Source organism: Globicephala melas, chromosome 2, assembly GCF_963455315.2.
Source record: "Globicephala melas chromosome 2, mGloMel1.2, whole genome shotgun sequence".
In the NCBI taxonomy this organism is placed as follows: Eukaryota; Metazoa; Chordata; class Mammalia; order Artiodactyla; family Delphinidae; genus Globicephala; species Globicephala melas.
Genome location: NC_083315.2, coordinates 100,652,125 through 100,673,497, shown reverse-complemented (window position 1 = coordinate 100,673,497; position 21,373 = coordinate 100,652,125). Strand labels below are relative to the sequence as shown.

The following is a 21,373-nucleotide window of genomic DNA, read 5'->3' as shown; positions in this document are numbered from 1 at the left end:
GGCATTTATGAGTATATGAGTGACTTTCCTGGCTTCAAGATTATTGTGAAAGTGTGAAATTTTAGGCAGAATATTTGCATTCTTATTAGCTAGTTGATCTTGGACACTTAGTAGAAATAACATACTAAATATTTAACTACATGCCAGCTACCGTGCAAAGTATTTTATATTTATTTTATGTCATTTAATCTTCACAACAGTTCTAAGAGGTAGGTGGTATTTGTCCTTATTTTATGGAAAGGGAATCTGAGACTTAGAGAAGTTGCGTAACTTGCCCCAGGTCACAGCAAATATATGGGGGAGCTAGGATTCAAATCCACTTCTGTCCAACTTCAAAATCCATTATCTTAACCACTAAGCTAAGTTGCCTGCCATTTATTTAAACCTTGCTTATATACTTATAAAATGGAGATGACGTAGTACTTGCAAAATGAGGTGCTATGTGGACATACATGGACAGTGCTTTATAAGTTCTAAGATAGGCAAAGTATTATGAAATAGATAAAATATGAAGTTAACAGAGTAGGTTTTGTTGCCTTTTCATATTGATTTTAAATCATTCCTTATTGCTGTTTTGACCCAAAGCCCTTAGGTACTATATTTTTATTTCATTTTTATTTTGTTCCACCAGCAGTGGGACTAGGATTGGGTGAAATGGTGGTCTCTTGGGATGAGCTGTATGATAAGTCAGTGTTTCTGATCTCACCACTTTCATTTCATATGTGCTCTGAGTGGATTCCTCCTGCACTAAGAGGTTACAACAATCGGTATTCTTGGCTAAAATAACTGACAGTGAATTGGAAATAAAATGTGGGTGTCTGTTCTGATAGTACAGCCTTACAGAGCTGTCTCTAGAAGAGGACGGTGCCAAGCAACCAATTTAGCTTTTACTTCCTATACAAAGTTTTGTGTTGTTTTCCTTCTGCTTCAGGTTGGAGATGGAATCCACTGAGGAAGGAAGGCCTAGGTCTTCAGCACCGTGTCTGCCAGCCCAGAAGCAACAGTGTGAAAGCCTCTGTAACATCTGCTGCAGACCCCTAAAAATCAAGGGGGATTGGATTTGGACATCCTCAGTAGGAATGGTTAAATGCTGATGGGATCATAAACGTAAGTACTTGAACTTTGACCAAGATATGATGCCTTAAAGTGCTCTCTGTTTCACGTGTGTATGTGCCTTTTCTATCTAAAAAAGATAGGTTCGTCGAGTTACAATTGTATCCCATAGTGTGAGATACACAGTAGGCACTGAGTAAGTTGGAATGGAACTGAGTAAAATTGAGTGATAACATAACCTTAAAATAGAAGCATCAGCTGATTCAGTATTAGCAATTTGTGGTTTGTTATCAGGCCTCATGAAGCATCTGTTCACATGTAAAATGTACCTTTTGCCTGTGAGCACCAGTCCTTTGAAGAACTTATTGCCACAGGAAACAAAATGAGCAGGTCATTGATTGTTTTTATTTACAGAATAAAATTTACAGAATGTTTACTTTAGCTCCCTAAACAACTCAGTAAATATACAATGGCCTTCAGGTGGTAGAATAACACTTGCTGAAGCGTGACTAGAATCCTGCAGGGAGCATCACACATTGGGAAAGGCATCATATATCATCAGGATTTATGTGCTAGGCTTTGTGCTACGTGCCAAGGACACAAAGACCAGGCCCTTTGCAATCTGGGTTTTGTTTGTGAGATGAGACAAATAGAGAAGTTACACTTTTAAATCTATAATTATTTTCGTGTAAGAAGTACTTGGACATGGACTTTTGAGGTTAGACAATGTTGAAACTCCCACAATAAGAAATGGTGAAATCTCGCAATAAGTCTTGCTTCCTATGTTCCCTTAGTTAATTTCTCATGCTGCTGATCTCCAATACATTTTGAATAATTAAAGCACCATTCAAGTATAGGACAAGAAGGAGTAAAATAACACTTTGATTATATCTCTGAGCTACGTAAAACACCTCATTTTCTTTCTGACCTATTGAGCCAGTATGCCATTCTTAATACGTTCTAAAGCAAACCATCTTTTGTAGCTCTGCTTCTTATTTCACGTAGGAAGTGGCATTGTGAAGTGAAAATATGGAGTTGTGACAGAATTGGGTTTAAATCCTAGCTCTTAATAGCTAGATGGACTTTTGAAATTTATTTAACTTCTCTGAGCCTCAAATTTCCTCGTAAATATGAGAAAAACTTTTGTTGTAAAGTTTGAAATGGTTTCAGTAGTTCTTGACAGATTGTAGGAATATTTAAGAACGATAGCTACTACTTCCTTTCTGTCAGCTTATTTTAGTCTTACCCACCCTTTAAGGCACTGCTGTCCAACACAACTTTCTGTGATGTTGGAAATATTCTATATGTGTACTATCCAGTTTGGTAGCGATCAGCCACGTGAGGCTATCGAACAATCAAAATGTGACTGAAGAATTTAATTTTTAGTTTAATTTAAATTTAGGCTGTACGTGGTGTTAACCTATTGGACAGTGCAATTTCTCTTTTATTGAGATATAATTGATGTATTACATTATATTAGTTTCAGGTGTTCAACATAATAATTCAGTATGTGTATATACTATAAAATGATTACCACAGTAATTCTAGTTAAGATCCATCACCACACCTAGTTACAAATTTTTCTTCTTGTGTTGAGAACTTTTGAGATTGCTCTCTTAGCAACTCTCATATATATATAATAAATATTATTCTAAGTGCAATTTTGAGGCTCATTCAAGACCTACCTTTTTTTTTTCATGAAGGCTTCCTTGACCAATGATTCTTCTTAACATTACTTGGTTCTCTCTCCCACTTATTTTGTACTTACCATACACATTAATTTTCATGAGTGTTGTCTTTCTAGCTAGATTGTATTTGAGATTGTGGAGTTTTAAATTTCCCCATTGCTGCATGAAAAGGAACATGATAAAAATATAACTGTGTAACGTGTAGTTAATAATTTTAAATGATCATTAAATATAATACAATTTTCTAGTTAGTAATTAGGTGAAGAGTAGGGAATAGTATGAAGGTTGCTTATGGTGATGAGCTTTGTGTCTAGTCTGTTTCACTCATCATTTTAGGTGATGAGCTTTGTGTCCAGTCTGTTTCACCTAAAAGTTCAGGTTACACTCAAGCTCTGGAAGAATAAATTAAAGCCTCTTTCTTACAGTGCCATCTTGTGGCCGATTTGTGCTCCAAAGAATGCTAATTCAAATTTGCTGTGTCAAGGGAAGGTTTTCTTTAGTTTATTCTGATAAAACTTTAACAGAAGTAGAGGTTAAATATAATTGACACTGGCTCAAATGAAATTGAAACATGCTTTGAAAAAAAAGCTGACTATTTTACGTTGACTTCTCATTTATTTGACTCTTAGGAGTTCTTAGCTCCTTCCTTTTTTTTTGAAAGGATTTTGTGAATTTAGTGACTGTGGTTATCCTGTGGTGGTTACAAGTGTTTTCTGCCATCACATACCCTGTGAACTTGGAGAGATTGGCAGTAACCCATGCCATTTATCCCATGGCTGCCAAGCTGTTTGCAGCCAGCACACGGCTCCTTCTTTTTTGCATACCTATTCTTTTGTTAGACTGTTGAGTTTTATAACCTTTCAGAGGTTGGTTAGATTTATCGCACAGTTTTACCCAAACTTTTAAATTTATACAAATAGCGGAGCTTGTACAGAAGTCCTGCCCTAGTCTGATACTGAGTTTGGGCATTTGATGACATCCTCCAAGTAGATGGGTCAATTTATACTGCTGAATGGAGATTCAAATAAAGAATGAACAGTTTTCTTTGAGGTTAATTTTCCTTGAGGCTATATGGGTGTGACTTGGTGTGGAGTAGGCTGGTGTGCATTCAAGTTTTATAGTCAGAGCATTTGCATATTTTTTAAAGATTTATTTATTTAATTTATTTATTTTTGGCTGCGTTGGGTCTTTGTTGCTGTGCACGGGCTTTCTCTAGTTGCGGCGAGTGGGGGCTACTCTTCGTTGAGGTGCACAGGCTTCTCATTGCAGTGGCTTCTCTTGTTGCGGAGCACGGGCTCTAGGCACCCAGGCTTCAGTAGTTGCGGCACGTGGGCTCAGTAGTTGTGGCGCACAGGCTTAGTTGCTCCGTGGCATGTGGGATCTTCCTGGACCAGGGCTCAAACCTGTGTCCCCTGCATTGGCAGGCAGATTCTTAACCACTGTGCCACTTTCTTAACCAGGGAAGCCCCTGCATGTTTTAAAATTTATTAATTTTTTATTTTCCAGAGATGATGCCAGATAGTTGATAAATCCTATAGCTCAACTTGATTCCTAGATACAAGCTGGATTCATCTGATACCACAGGTAAGTATAAAAGAAAACCTTCATTTTTACCTCGTTTGAATTTCTAATCACCTAGCAATTTGGGGGGCTCAATTTTCTTTCTTTTTTTTTAAATATTTATTTATTTATTTTTTGGGCTGCATTGGGTCTTAGTTGTGGCATGTAGGATCTTTCACTGTGGTGCGTGACTTATCTCTAGTTGTGGTGCATGGGTTCCAGAGTACGTGGGTTCTGTAGTTGCTGCACACGGGCTTAGTTGCCCCGCGGCATGTGGGATCTTAGTTCCCCCACCCGGGATTGAACCTGCATCCCCTGCATTGGAAGGCAGATTCTTAACCACTGGACAACCAGGGAAGTCCCCAGGGGCTCAATTTTCTTAGTGGCTGAAATTTAGTGGTAGTCAAAGGGGCCTTAGTTCTAACCTTAACAGAGTTTCCCTGGTTTAGGGATGAGGAGCTGGTGGTGGTTTGTCCTTTACCAGTCAGTCATTTGCAGTTTGCCATGATGAAACGCATGTTAAGTTCATGTTTCAGCTGATCGCCCTGATTAAACACATGCTCTGAGCAGACTAAAGCTAGGGTAAGCACCTGGAATTGAATTCTGTGTCTTGAAATTTTTACTGGAATCTAGCCTGTGATGTTAGGTAATTCTTAAATCTTTGAATTATGAATTTGCTACTACAACATTTTGTTGTGCTTTGATCTTTTGTGATATCTCTTTGAGATAGACAGAACTTGGGTCTAGAATCCTTAATCTAGTAATTCAAACAGTACAGAAAAAACACTGATAACTGGTATAATTCTATTAACTACTTAACTTGACAGTATTAAACTAATCACTATTTTGTTAGTCTATATATAAGATTAAGAGAACCCCAGAGTTGGTTAAGTCAATTTTAAAATCAAGATAATAAAATGCAATACTATATAATCACTAAAAGTTATGATACTCGTTTTGTCTTTCTTGAAATGGAAGAGTATTCATGATACATTAATTTAAAAACAAGTTACAGAGCAATATGTATAAGCCTTTTCCTGCTTAAACATTTTTATATGCTTATGTTTACTTGAGAAGTCATTTGAAAGGATATACTCAAATACTAGGGATTATTGTCTTTAGAATTGGGTTGTATGGGTGATCTTGTTAACCAGTATTTTCTGACTTTATGATATTCATGTGTAATTTAAAGTTATTTAAAGCAACCCAGATGGGACAGGCTCATATTCTTGTACCTGCAAGTTTCAGCACAGAATGGGGTTACATATGAGGGTGAAATATAGGAAATACGAATAATTCAAAGTAACATCACTTGAAATAATTTTTTTAGCTTTTGGCTGTGTCTTTTGCAGAAATGAAACTTCAGGAGACTAGGTTGGAGTCTCACTTCTTTCCCAGCCTGGAACTCTTGGGAGCTGTAAGTCCTGGATATACAATAGATAATAATAGCATTTTTGTTTTATGGTAAGGCTTATGTTGAAATTGAGAAATTTGACATACATATGAATCTGTGAGAACTCAGCTTAGTGACTTCATGGCTAGCTGCTAAGGTGCTACAAATTTCATTTTTTAAAAAGTCAACTAAAGATGTTGAGAGGTAGCTTAGCATAGTAGTTATACATGGCTTCTGGAGTCAGACTGTGTTCAAACCCATTCTGTATCACTTAAGCAGCTATGTAACCTTGGCAAGTTTCTTAACATCTCAGAGTCTTAGGGTCTTTATATCTTAGAAGGTGATAATTATAGTACCTGACTCAAAGGAATAATACTTAACTTGGAAGATTAAATTAGATAATAAATGTGTGGGGCTTAGAACATTGTTAACGTGTGGTAAATGCTCAATAGATGTTAGCTATTTTATCATCAGAGTCCATGTTTATATTTATCTTAGACTGTACTACCTGGCAATTTCTGACATCTGCCTAAGAGGTTATCAGAAATTCTTTGTTTTTATTGCTTATGGCATCTTTCTGCCAGTTGGTCTATCCCTCATCATCTTTACCCCTAGCACACAAAGCCTAATTTAGTTCCAGAATTAGGCAAACTATGGTAATAAGGTCTATAGTGTATATCCCTATATAACTGTTCAAATAACATTTTCTTAATTAATCTTGTTTTTGGTACTGATTTATTTATCATCTAATTCCTCTTTTTGTCTATCTAGCTGGTCCAGTTGATACTTAATGGTTCTAGTTCTTGACTGACTTTTTAAAAAGTTAGATGTAGTGATTATAGTGATGTTTCTTAAAACATTTATTAAAATGTTTATTAAAATGAATAGAGATAATATTTGACGGCTGTTCCTCTCACTGCTTGGAGCCTTAAGTAGTGGGATTTTAGTCTGTCATATATCTAAGCTGACTTGTCTTCACTCAGGGCACCATGAGGATGGGTTGGCTGTCCGTTAGTGCCATCTGATTTTTGCGGAGTCAAACAATTGCAAAGCAGGTGGTGATTCTAGGTTAAGAAAATATACCTGTGATTAAAAAAAACCCCACTAATTTTAAAACATGAGGATCTAATGTATAGAGAACGTTTTGATTGCAATTGCTTTTGAATAGCACTGATCTAGGGCTATGAAAGAAAGAGCTCTAGTCAGTTGATTCTGGGAGTTATTGTAACATTATACTCTGAAGTCATTCATGTATAAATTTTAAATGGTTTACTCAGTTTTCTATTGAGTAGTTATTCACACATTTCAGGGAAGTATTAAAAATATCTTCTTCTTTGCAGCATGAAGGTAAATGATTCTTCAAATTAAAGACGGACACTGACTTTTCTCACCAGAAATGGTTTATAGAATCAACTTTCAAAAATGTAAGAGGCAGCAAAAAAACAGAGTAAAATATTTTCTTCTATTATTCTTTGATTGTTTGCTAGATTGTAAACTCCATGAAAGCAGGATAACTTGCTTATCTGTAATGCCTGGCCCAGAATAGATACTCAAAAAATATTTGAAGTTAATTAAAATCTCCATAGAATTTTGTATTTTTTAATCCCTGGAAAATAACAACCATTTTAATGGCATTTCAGCAAGACATTTACATGGAATAACTGGGACTTAAATTTTGACTCTGATGTATAAACTATCTGGATACCAATGAGTCTACTTAATATCTGATTATGATGCTTGATCCTTTAAGAGGCAATGAAGAATGGCTGCCAAAACAAACTGTGTATGTGAGGAATAGATATATAAAAGCTTACTAATATTTAGTAGGATATCTTTTATTATGTACATTTCATTGGAAATTTTTCATTGATTTAAATTGCACATACCACTCAGGTGTGATTAAAAAGTCTTTGCTTGTTTGTTTGTTTGTTTGTTTTTGGCGGTACCGGGCCTCTCACTGTTGTGGCCTCTCCCGTTGTGGAGCACAGGCACCGGATGCACAGGCTCAGCGGCCATGGCCCATGGGCCCAGCCGCTCCGCGGCATGTGGGATCCTCCTGGACCGGGGCACGAACCCATGTCCCCCGCATAGGCAGGCGGACTCCCAACCACTGCGCCACCAGGGAAGCCCTGTTTGTTTTTTTTTGCTTTATATTTAATGTTGAAATATTCTCAATTGTTTTGGCTAAATTATACTTTACAGATTTTTTTGCTCTATATTCCTTATTTACATCCATGAGGGTATATTTAACATGCAAGGGGTACAAAATATACATCCAAATATTGGAAGTTTGGTATACTTCACTGTGTTTTGGAATGAAATTTAATACTTGTGCTTATGCCAGAATCACACAAATGGTATGCAACTATAATAACTTCTGTTAGAATATGAAACCTATTCTTTAGATTCTTCTATTAAAACAAATATAAGTATCAAATTAGTTTTAGAGTAGATGATGCTGACAGATTCAAAGATAATAAGGGGGGAAGAATATTATCTCTGAAGCTCTTAGAGAAACATGGTGCATAAATAATATAGCCAATATGTACTTAAAATATCTGAATAAGATCAAAATCAAACTTCATGGTAAAAATACCATTTTGAAAGGTAAAGTAACCTGCAGTTAAATGGTATAAGTGATATGTAAGCACAAATTGTGCTTTCAGAGTTTATCCAGGCTTCTTAGGAAGAATGGATTAAAGATCTATAAATGAAAAGCAAAACTTTAAACCTGTAGAAAAGCAAAGACTATGACACTGGAGTACACCTAAAGCACAAAAAGGAAAGATCGATAAATTTGTATACACTAAAATTCAAACTTATATTTGCACATCAGGTAACTGACAAAGTCTCCATTTAAATCAAGAAAATGATCAAAGGATATGAATGGACAATTCATAGATGAGGATCCCTGAGTAGTAATTCACATGAAAAGATGCTTTACCTAACTATTAATAAAAGATTTCCACATTGAAACAACACTGAGATACCATTTCACTGCCATCAGATGGGCAAAAATGAAAACAAAACAACCTTGACACTTAAACATGTTGCCGAGGCTGGAGTAGTGGGCTCTCATCTTTGCTGGTGGCAGTGAAATTTATGTTATTACTTTAGAGAATGGTTTGGCAACATCTAGTTTATTGGAAGATGCTTATACCTGCTCTTTGAGTATTCTATAAGAATTCTTGACATGTGTATTCAAGGAGGCATGTACAGAAAGTTCATTGCAGTAGTATTTTTAATTGTAAAAGCCTGGAACTAATATCCATTAGAAGAATGAATGAATAAATTGTGGTTTGTAGCATTTGGCTATTAAAATGAATTAATACAAGGTATGTATATTAGCTTTACATCTCAAAAACAATGAATTAAAATTATGGCCAACTGATATTTGTTCTGTGAGAAGATTTAGTAGTTTTAGAACATGCAAGACATTCACAGAAAGATAGACAAGATGAAAAGGCACAGAGCTATGTACCAGATGAAGGAACAAGATAAAACCCCAGGAAAACAACTAAATGAAGTGGAGATAGGCAACCTTCCAGAAAAAGAATTCAGAATAATAATAGTGAAGGTGATCCAGGACCTCGGAAACAGAATGGAGGCAAAGATCGAGAAGATGCAAGAAATGTGTAACAAAGATCTAGAAGAATTAAAGAACAAACAAACAGAGATGAACAACACAATGACTGAAATGAAAAATACACTAGAATGAATCAATAGCAGAATAACTGAGGCAGAAGAACAGATAAGTGACCTGGAAGACAGAAAGGTGGAATTCACTGCTGCAGAACAGAATAAAGAAAAAAGAATGAAAAGAAATGAAGACAGCCTAAGAGACCTCTGGGACAACATTAAATGCAAAAACATTTGCATTATAGGGGTCCCAGAAGGAGAAGAGAGAGAGAAAGGACCCAAGAAAATATTTGAAGAGATTATAGTCAAAAATTTCCCTAACATGGGAAAGGAAATAGCCACCCAAGTCCAGGAAGCACAGAGAGTCCCATACAGGATAAACCCAAGGAGACACACACCGAGACACATAGTAATCAAACTGGCAAAAATTAAAGACAAAGAAAAATTATTGAAAGCAGCAAGGGAAAAATGACAAGTAACATACAAGAGAACTCCCATAAAGTTAACAGCTGATTTCTCAGCAGAAACTCTACAAGCCAGAAGGGAGTGGCATGATATACTTAAAGTGATGAAAGGGAAGAACCTACAACCAAGCTTACTCTACCCAGCAGGGATCTCATTCAGATTTGATGGAGAAATCAAAAGCTTTACAGACAAGCAAAAGCTAAGAGAATTCAGCACCACCAAACCAGCTCTTCAACAAATGCTAAAGGAATTTCTCTAAGTGGGAAACACAAGAGAAGAAAAGGACCTACAAAAACAAACCCAAAACAATTAAGAAAATGGTCATAGGAACACACATATCAATAATTACCTTAAAAAGGAATGGATTAAATGCTCCAACCAAAAGACACAGGCTTGCTGAATGAATACAAAAACAAGACCCATATATATGCTGTCTACAAGAGACCAACATCAGACCTAGGGACACATAAAGACTGAAACTGAGGGGATGGAAAAAGATATTCCATGCAAATGGAAATCAAAAGAAAGCAGGAGTAGCAATACTCATATCAGATAAAATAGACTTTAAAATAAAGAATGTTACAAGAGACAAGGAAGAACATTACATAATGATCAAGGGATCAATCCAAGAAAAAGATATAACAATTATAAATATATATGCACCCAACATAGGAGCACCTCAATATATAAGGCAACTGCTAATAGCTATAAAAGAGGAAATCGACAGTAACACAATAATAGTGGGGGACTTTAACACCTCACTTACACCAATGGACAGATCATCCAGACAAAATTAATAAGGGAACACAAACTTTAAATGACACAATAGACAAGATAGGTTTAATCGAAATTTATAGGACATTCCATCCAAAAACAGCAGATTACACTTTCTTCTCAAGTGCGCATGGAACATTCTCCATGATAGATCACATCTTGGGTCACAAATCAAGCCTTAGTGAATTTAAGAAAATTGAAATCATATCACGCATCTTTTCTGGCCACAACGCTATGAGATTAGAAATCAATTACAAGGAAAAATACGTAAAAAACATGAACACATGGAGACTAAGCAATATGTTACTAAATAACCAAGAGATCACTGAAGAAATCAAAGAGGAAATCAAAATATACCTAGAGACAAATGACAACAAAAACATGACAATCAAAAACCTATGGGATGTGGCAAAAGCAGTTCTAAGAGGGAAGTTTATAGCTATACAAGCCTACCTCAAGAAACAAGAAAAATCTCAAACAAACAATCTAACCTTACACCTAAAGGAACTAGAGAAAGAAGAACAAACAAAACCCAAAGTTAGCAGAAGGAAAGAAATCATAAAGATCAGACCAGAAATAAAAACAAAGAAAACAATAGCAAGGATCAATAAAACTAAAAGCTTGTTCTTTGAGAAGATAAACAAAATTGATAAACCATTAGCTAGACTCATCAAGAAAAAGAGGGAGAGGACTCAAATCAATAAAATTAGAAATGAAAAAGGTGAAGTTACAATGGACACTGCAGAAATACAAAGTATCCTAAGAGACCACTACAAGCAACCCTATGCCAATAAAATGGACAACTTGGAAGAAATGGACAAATTCTTAGAAACGTATAACCTTCCAAGACTGAACCAGGAAGAAACAGAAAATATGAACAGACGAATCACAAGTAATGAAATTGAAACTGTGATTTAAAATCTTCCAACAAACAAAAGTCCAGGACAAGATGGCTTCACAGGTGAATTCTATCAAACACTTAGAGAAGAGCTAACACCCATCCTTCTCAAACTCTTCCAAAATGCTGCAGAGGAAGGAACCCTCCCAAACTCATTCTATGAGACCACCATCACCCTGATACCAAAACCAGACAAAGATACTACAAAAAAGAAAATTACAGACCAATATCACTGATGAATATAGATGCAAAAATTCTCAACAAAATATTAGCAAATAGAATCCAACAGCACATTAAAAGGATCATACACCATGATCAAGTGGGATTTATCCCAGGGATTCAAGGATTCTTCAATATATGCAAATCAATCAATGTGATACACCATATTAACAATTTGAAGAATAAAAATGATATGGTCATCTCAATAGATGCAGAAAAAGCTTTTGACAAAATTCAACACCCATTTATGGTAAAAACTCTCCAGAAAGTGGGCATAGAGGGAACTTACCTCAACATAATAAAGGCCATGTACAGCAAACCCACAGCAAACATCATTCTCAATGGTGAAAACCTGAAAGCATTTCCTCTAAGATCAGGAACAAGACAAGGATGTCCACTCTTGCCACTATTATTCAACATAGTTTTGGAAGTCCTAGCCACGGCAATCAGAGAAGAAAAAGAAATAAAAGGAATACAAATTGGGAAAGAAGAAGTAAAACTGTCACTGTTTGCAGATGACATGATACTATACATACAGAATCCTAAAGATGCCACCAGAAAACTACTAGAGCTAGTCAACGAATTTGGTAAAGTTGCAGGTTACAAAATTAATGCACAGAAATCTCTTGCATTCCTATACACTAATGATGAAAAATATGAAAGAGAAAAATTAAGGAAGCACTCCCATTTACCATTGCAACAAAAAGAATAAAATACCTAGGAATAAACCTACCTAGGGAGACAAAAGACCTGTATGCAGAAAACTATAAGACACAGATGAAAGAAATTAAGGATGATACCAACAGATGGAGAGATATACCATGTTCTTGGATTGGAAGAATCAATGTTGTGAAAATGACTATAGTACTCAAAGCAATTTACAGATTCAATGCAATCCCTATCAAATTACCAATGGCATTTTTTATGGACCTAGAACAAAAAATCTTAAAATTTGTATGGAGACACAAAAGACCCTGAATAGCCAAAGCAGGGAAAAAAACAGAGCTGGAGGAATCAGACTCCCTGACTTCAGAATATACTGCAAAGCTACAGTAATCAAGAGAATATGGTACTGGCACAAAAACAGAAATATAGATCAATGGAACAAGACAGAAAGCCCAGAGATAAACCCATGCACCTATGGTCAACTAATATGAAAAGGAGGCAAGGATATATAATGGAGAAAAGACAGTCTCTTCACTAAGTGGTGCTGGGAAAACTGGATAGCTACATGTAAAAGAATGAAATTAGAACATTCCCTAACACCATACACAAAAATAAACTCAAAATGGATTAGAGACCTAAATGTAAGACCAGGCACTGTAAAACTCTTAGAGGAAAGCCTAGGAAGAACACTCTGACATAAATCACAGCAAGATCTTTTTTGATCCACCTCCTAGAGTAATGGAAATACAAACAAAAATAAACAAATGGGACATAATGAAACTTCAAAGCTTTTGCACAGCAAAGGAAACTATAAACAAGACGAAAAGACAACCCTCAAAATGGGAGAAAATATTTGCAAACGAATCAACAAAGGATTAATCTCCAAAATATATAAACAGCTCATGCAGCTCAATATTAAAAAAAACAAACAACCCAGTGCAAAAATGGGCAGAAGAACTAAATAGACATTTCTCCAAAGAAGACATACAAATGGCCAAGAAGCACATGAAAAGCTGCTCCACATCACTAATTATCAGAGAAATGCAAATCAAAACTACAATGAGGTATCACCTCACACTGGTTAGAATGGGCATCATCAGAAAATCTACAAACAACAAATGCTGGAGAGGGTGTGGAGGAAAGCGAACCCTCCTGCACTGTTGGTGGGAATGTAAATTGATACAGCCACTATGGAGAACAGTATGGAGGTTCCTTAAAAAACTAAAAATAGAATTACCATATGACCCAGCAATCCCACTACTGGGCATATACCCAGAGAAAACCATAATTCAAAAAGACATATGCACCCCAATGTTCATTGCAGCACTATTTACAATAGCCAGGTCATGGAAGCAACCTAAATGCCCATCGACAGATGAATGGATAAAGAAGTTGTGGTACATATATACAATGGAATATTACTCAGCCATAAAAAGGAACAAAATTGGGTCATTTGTAGAGACGTGGATGGATCTAGAGACTGTCATACAGAGTGAAGTAAGTCAGAAAGAGAAAAACAAATATCGTATATTGACGCATATTTGTGGAACCTAGAAAAGTGGTACAGATGAACCAGTTTGCCGGGCAGAAATAGAGACACAGATGCAGAGAACAAATGTATGGACACCAAGGGAGGGAAGTGGGGAGTGGGGGTGGTGGTGTGATGAACTGGGCGGTTGGGATTGACATGTATACACTGATGTGTATAAAATGGATGACTAATAAGAACCTGCTGCATAAAAAAATAAATAAAATAAAATTCAAATAAAAAGTAAAGAGGTGAAGAGGGAAGTGCCCATCATATAGAGGGTGGGTCAGTCCCGAAAATACAGGAAAAGGAGTGTCACAAGCAAATGGCACCTGTGCCTAGTCTGGCACTCTTCAAGTGGGGGCACCTTGTCTGTTCGATTTTAAGTATCTTCAATCCACTGGCCATGTTATTCCTATGATTAGTGTTATGGCATCAGGGTATCATCAGTGCCCTTTGTCACTGAACAGTTTAATAATTCCCTACATGCCTCCCACAACATTTCACAATTCTGTGCTTCTTATTAAAATGTGATAGGGAGACAATAGACTGGTCAGCTTGAAATAAATAGTCTACACGGCAGTTACGGTGTTCACTGGAGATTCTGAGATGTAAGTTTACCCATGTGAGAAAGAGCCACTCTCCATGGGGCTCTGAATACACAAGCTGACAAAAAGAAAAAAAGAATATGCACAACCAAGTTTGATGTGCATACATATATTAAAAGTATAAAAGCATGCATGAGAATGATAAACACCAAAATCTGGCTAGTTTACCTCTGAAGAAGTAAGAGGAAAGTGGATTGAGGTGTACACAGGGGAAGCTTCAACTGTATCTGTAATTTGTTACCTCATTAAAAATATCAAATGTGAGAAAGTTTTGGGTTTACTAAAGCTGAGTGGTGGTCATTCTCCATACATTTTTGATAAGCTTGATATTTAATAATAAAAACCAATATTTTAAAGAGCTCTTTTTGGTCGATGGGTCTCTGTATCCCAGCCTTGATTGATTTCAGTGGTCTCATCCCCAGGAGCACCTTAGAAATGAGCCATTGAAGGTTTTGTCTGTCATGAGAGAACAGGACACGTGTTTTGCTGAAAGCCTGCTTTCAGTTTTAAGGTTTGTTGGATTCGTTGGCAAAATAACCACTTGTTTCACATAAATAAACAGCTTTAATCAATTCTTTAATGAAAGGTGATTAAACTTAATTTTAATATACAGTCATTAGAAGGAAAGGAATAAGAATATTAGAGAAACATAACAGGATATACATCACCGAATTGTGCCGACACCTACTTCCAGATCCAAACAGCAGCTGGAAAGTCCCAAGTGACAGCAATCTGGAGCCCCAGTTGGGAAGGGTCCCGGATGGTGCATCCACCCCACAGGTGAGACTTCAGATTGGAGTTCTGGGGGCTTCCGTTTATAATTCCTGGCCTCAAACTGATATCATCAGTTTGTGTGCAAAAATGCAGTTCTGGATTCAACAATGCTGTTGGTTTCACCATGTGAGTCACAAGATGTTCCAGAATGTGGGGGACTGGCCAGGTCCCCAGGACTCCAGAAATTCCAAGACCCACTCCCTTTGTTATTGTAAGCACCGCTTGACTTGCTAGCAGCAATTGTTAGGTGTGCAAGCAGGCACGCAGTCCAGGCAGGGTCACAGGTCGAGCAGAGGCCTGCTTCTGCCTCAAGCCTGAACAAGACTACTTTACTAGTTTTGCCAACAACATGCCACCAAGAAACAGGTCAATTCCTGGTGTTCCAGTCTACTGGGATATTAAGACTTTGTAGCCACCCCCCTTTTCTCCTATCTGGCGAAACAGGTTCTCTCCCCCCGTCCCAAAATGTGTGTGGGGTGTGTGTGTGTGTGTGTTTTAATTCATACAGGCTTTTAGCTAAATGGGTTGGAAATTGGAAACTGAGTTAGAGAGAAAATGGTGTGGGTAACACACTGAGGTTTGGGGAATCAGTATCACTGGGGAATCGATATTGATGAAGAAGCAGGAAGGGATCATACTGCAGCACAAAGGTAACTTGGCTAGAATCATAAAGTTAGGTACTGGTAGAATTTGAATGCTTTGTGTTTATAACTTGAAATGAGATTATACCCTTTTATTGTACTTTAAGTAGTATTTCTACATTTGGCATAGTTAAAACCAGAAAATGCACAAAAGGCTCAGATAACCAGAACATGTTAAGGATTACATGGTTTACACATGAACCCCTAATTTTCTTCAAACCTATTTTGTACCACTAGAATTGAGTTTCTATTCTAAACTGTCAGATGTTTTAGGAAAAGTATACAAAGGCCAAGACGACCCTGATTACTATGAACTAGTTGCAAATAGACAAAAAATGAGCAGAAAGTTGTTTAATCAGGATAGGTTTCTGTTTGAAGGAGAAAGGTTTAGTATACAGATTCACAACCCATAAAGGGGTTTGCAGGGCTTAGTGTCCATTGTGTTCCTGATTTATTGGGTTGTTTCTGTTACTAATTCATACTGTTTTCACATAATCTGGAAAGGTGGCGACAAAAGACCACCTTTAATTAAGGCGTGTATCCTGAGGACCCCTCAAGCTCTTGGCTTAATTTCTAATATGAATACTAATAGACTCATAGATTGAGCAGAAAGTCATACAGTATGCACAGAACAGAAAAAGTGACAGGTAACAGCATTAGGATAAAGCCAGTACAGATATTTAAACAATTACAAGCAGGTCCAGGAAAGCACACAGGCAGATGACCTCAAAACAGCTGTGACACCCGATCCTATCGCTTCGTTCCTAGAGCTGCAATGAATGTTCATAATGCAGACTCTGAATCAAGAAAGTTCTTTAATATTATACAGAGGATGTGGAAAAGCTGGAAAGATGTCTATTTCAAGATGGATTAAAAAAAACGGCAGAATCTACCTCAACACAGAGGTGTTAGGTGTCAAATTATAGGTATCGCACAATTTTGGGGACTTTTCCCTTAAATACTTAGAAAGCCTTTGTTGCCCAGTCGGTACTCCCCAAATTTTCCCAGGACAAACGCCTGCGGGTACTCAGAGGCTCTTAGCTTCTCAACTGTACGCACTCTGCTCTGACCTCAAATGTTAGGCCCATGACAGCTAGGATGTCACTCTTGTGCCAGTCGAGGGCTGAAAAGAGCACACGATGACAGTATCTGCGGGGCTCCCAAGTGGGAAACCTAGGCCAGGCCCAGTCAGAGTCGCTCTCTGAGGGGCACGTACCCGGGACGGGCGGCGGGGCGTGGGGGCGGGGGGGGGGGAACCGCCCACAGCGCAGGTGCCACAGCCCGGCGGGTCCCAGGATCCTGAGCGGCGGGAACCCGGGCTCCCGGGCGACTCCGCGCATGCGCCCTCAGACGTAGTGGCGACGTCCGTGGCGAATCGTCGCTCGTCGTGGAGTTGAGGAGGCAACGGCGTTTTCCCGCGCTTTTCCTGGGCGCCTCCGGTTAGATATTTTATTGGTATTAGTGTTGTTAGTATTTTCCCTTTCGAGCGCGGAAAGCGGGCCGCGAATTTGAAGTTTCCGTGAGTCTAACCCTCAAAACTTGGTCCTCGCTAACTTGGACAGCTCACTAAATTGGCTCTTTCTCCCACCTTGTGGAAAATTTGGAATTAGCTGCGCTTCTCGCTCTGCCTGAGAAGGGGCTCAGGTTCCAAACTGCTACCCCTCGGCATATTGCCCTGCCGGAGAGAAAATAGGCCTCATAACTCCCGCCGCCTGGTGCCTATACCTGTGGAGACACCCTCAGCTGGGGCATTTGGGGTAAAGGTGTCAGAGCATTCTTGTCCACCCCTATGACCAAGGCAACATTCTTGACGGAATTTATCAGTTCATAAATGTGACCATCTTCCCTTGGTGTATAATTGGTGTGTTACTATTATTTTATACAATATATGACTAATTTTGGTATATTCAGAATACTGCTGCCTAGTTTGGATTAGTAAAACTCCAGTAACAGTGAACACTATATTGAAAAATAACTTGTGTATTTACATGTTTTTACAAATGTTTGAAATAGAAGCGCAGCATTGAATAGTATTTATATTAATAGGTGAGTTGTTTAATTGGTGATAAAATCTGCTTTTATATAGATTTTCAGGCTTCATAATGTCAACTACTTGGATGACTTAGGTTAGTTTCCATTTAATACTATCAGATTACTACTCTTTTTTAGTCAAGGCAGCACAGGTAAAGAATCTGAGGACTCAGTATATATGAAAACCTAAAAACGTAACTTAAAATACTTTGCATTAAAGAATGCCTGAAATCAGTGCCTGGACTTTTATATCTTCCAAGTGTGAGAAGGGATACTAAAATATTCTAGCGAACTATGAATGGGTAATAAATTTGGATTTTTGTTTAGGTATTGAAGAATGGCAAAAAGCACTAATTTAATTTTTATTTATTTGTACTTTGTAAATGTTCCCAAACCGTTTTTTTCCATGAACATATATTTTTGACTTGTAAGTAAGATGTGGAACCACCTGTGTCTTTAACTTTTTCCTTAAAAAGTTTTTTCATGGCCTTGGTAGTGGTTTGCACAAAGAAGGAACCCAGTATTTTTGGGTGACTGAAATCAATATTATATATTTTTTATAATAAATACAAAAGCCTAATAAAAGGTACATTATTTTGTCTTAATAGAATAAAAACGTTTTACTTATCTATTTATTTAATTTTACTGCAATTTGACTTTTTCATTTACCCCTTTTTCGGATTCTTTTCAGCATCTGGAAACCTTATTATCTATTATGTCTTTGTGTGAAGACATGCTGCTTTGTAACTATCGCAAGTGTCGCATCAAACTCTCTGGTTATGCATGGGTCACTGCCTGCTCTCATATATTCTGTGATCAGCATGGCAGTGGTGAGTTTAGTCGTTCACCAGCTATCTGCCCTGCCTGCAACAGTACTCTTTCTGGAAAGCTAGATATTGTCCGCACAGAACTCAGTCCATCAGAGGAATATAAAGCCATGGTATTGGCGGGACTTCGACCAGAGATTGTGTTGGACATTAGCTCCCGAGCACTGGCCTTCTGGACGTATCAGGTTAGTGCTTAGACTAGTTTCTCTGGAGGGTATGATTTGAGGCACATGTGAAAGCTTCTAATGTTTTTCCTTCACTGTGTTTGTATTTATTTTTTAATGAATGTATGGAAAACTTTATTTTTAATAAATTTTCTTTTTTTCTAAAGTAATGTTTATTGTTGAAAATCCAAAAGGAAGAAAATAAAAACCATCCATAATTCCATCGCTCAGAGATAACCAGTGTTGATATATTTTTGTTTGTGTATTGCTAGACTTTTTCTTTTTTTGTGTGTTCTCTCTCTCTCTTTTTAAAATATTTATTTATTTACTTATTTGGCTACTCTGGGTCTTAGTTGCGGCACTCGGGATCTTCATTCCCGCATTCAGGATCTTCATTGCAGCATGCGGGATCTTTAGTTGTGGCATGCGGGCTCTTTAAGTTGTGGCATGTGGGATCTAATTCCCTGGGCCTGGGCCCCCTGCATTGGGAGTGTGGAGTCTTAACCGCTGGACCACCAGAGAAGTCCCTACTAGACTTTTTCTGCGTATAAATATATATATATGTATATATATAGTCTATATATTTTGTACATAGGCAAAATAATATATTTTGTCTGTACAAAAATAGGGTAATACCACAGACACTGTTTCAGTGGCCAGGTAAATTGATAATATATTATGCCTGTTACGAGTATTTTATTAAATATTTAAAAATTAGCCATTCTATAATCATAATTTTAATGGTCATAATATATCATAATTTATTTCCATTATTAAAAAATGCTATGATGGGCCGTTATCATTAAATTCATATCCTTAATATTTTGCTAAGTTTAAGTTCCTGAAAGTGGATTTAAACATGTCAAAGTTTTAAAAATTGTAGTATTTTTAAGTTGCCCTCCAGTTAGATCATGTCAATTTGTGTTCCCTTAAGAAGTGTAGGAGGGTGCTTGTTCTCCATACTTTCTACTCACCAATTAGATATGGGCAAAATAGAATCTTATTGCTCTCTGAATATTCATTTCTTGGATGACTTTTAGATGAACACATTTTCTTGTATTTTTAATGTATTTTTCTTTTATTAATTGCCTGTTTCAGTTTGTTTTTTTAGTTGCTGTAGTTTTTTCCCTACTGATTTGAAAGAATTCTTTCTATATATATACTTAACTCAGATGTTGCTAGAAATTTTTTTCCACTTTTATTAGTCTTCATTGCTTTTTTTGACATACAGAAGTTTAAAATTTTTGTGTATTTGATGTAATTATAATTTTAATGATTGGATTGTATCATAATTTGTTTGTAAGTTATTTTAAAAAATGCTGTGATGAGCATTTTTATCTTCAAATTCACATACTTATTTCTTTCCCTTTTTGATTTCTGCCTTTGGCTCCTTCTTAGAAAGGCCTTCCTGTGGAGAACTTTTATCATGTCCTTGAGTATATTGTTATATCTTGTATATGCATTTATAATAATGCTTCTTAAAGGTTCTATTTGTCATCTGTCAAGTAAATATTATCATTATATTTTTCTAGGTAAGGTGTTCTTCTTACATGATCCTGTATCTTCTTATGCTTACCTTTGTTGTATTATTTATCCTGTATTGTAATTATTTATATATTTGTTCATCTTCTCTAGTTAGGAGAGCTCTTTAGGTCAAGTTTTGATTCCTGTATTTCTCTGGGTCCTCAGTGACCATCATTACTGGTCTTAAGTCTCAGTAAATACTTATTGACTGAATGAATAGACATTCTGTCTTAAAGTAGATTCCAATTTGGGGGGGTAGTATTGATTGAACATGAACATGTGGTATTGTTCTCATCTTTTCAGATGTGGTGGAAACCAGTGAATGAACTAGTAGCCAGAAATGATTTTTCTCTACTTCATTTATTCACTTTTTTTCCTATTAGTCATTCTCTCTCTCTCTCTCTCTCTCTCTCTCTCTCTCTCTATATATATATATATATATATATATATATATATTCAACATATAGTTTTTTGAATGCCAGGAAACACTTATATCTCATGCACCATCTTAGGTGCTGGGTATACAGTAATGAACAATATATAAGGAGCTTCAAGGAGGCTACAGTTTAGTGGTGATAAAGATAAAGAAAAAACCCAAACATTTACAATACGTTTTTCATGCCAATAATGATAAGGGAAGTAGAAAGTGCTATGGGACCACACTATAGGGACAGGTAACCCAGACTTGGTAGAGTTACATCAAACTATATAGAATGGGCAAATTAAAAAATGGTTAAAAAAAAGAGTGGTCATATTTCACTTTCTGTCAATATTTAAAGGACAGTGAATCCAAAGATAAGCCAAAGTTGGTTTCTGTGTGTAGTAGTTGTCTATTGATGTATAACAAGTTTAGTGGCTTAAACAGCAAATTTAGTGGCCTAAAAACAACACATGTTTATTATCTCAGTTTCTGTGGATCAA

General features: G+C 36.8%; 1 protein-coding gene and 2 non-coding genes across 10 annotated transcripts in view; all 3 read left to right on the top strand.

Moving 5' to 3' along the window:
- CCNB1IP1 (cyclin B1 interacting protein 1) overlaps positions 1-21,373 on the top strand; it is a 32,545-nt gene that overhangs the window by 5,693 nt on the left and 5,479 nt on the right. For 4 of the 8 annotated variants that reach the window (XM_060294541.1, XM_060294539.1, XM_060294538.1 and 1 more), the window contains exons 4-8: positions 932-1,107; positions 4,248-4,325; positions 5,654-5,718; positions 7,035-7,118; positions 18,629-18,949. In XM_060294541.1, coding sequence (XP_060150524.1) covers positions 18,653-18,949 — 297 coding nt within the window. In that variant the 5' untranslated portion in view covers positions 932-1,107; positions 4,248-4,325; positions 5,654-5,718; positions 7,035-7,118; positions 18,629-18,652. Of the gene's footprint in view, positions 1-931; positions 1,108-4,247; positions 4,326-5,653; positions 5,766-7,034; positions 7,737-15,227; positions 15,272-17,279; positions 17,346-18,628; positions 18,950-21,373 lie in introns of those variants that run through there. The other 4 variants (XM_060294542.1, XR_009563064.2, XM_030844115.2 and 1 more) reach the window with 4 other exon arrangements.
- Positions 4,798-4,874, top strand: LOC115845931 (small nucleolar RNA SNORD126). The gene has a single exon (XR_004036702.1). It is a non-coding gene; the product is annotated as a small nucleolar RNA SNORD126 (small nucleolar RNA).
- On the top strand, positions 6,593-6,740 carry LOC115845935 (small nucleolar RNA SNORA79). Its single transcript, XR_004036706.1, has one exon. It is a non-coding gene; the product is annotated as a small nucleolar RNA SNORA79 (small nucleolar RNA).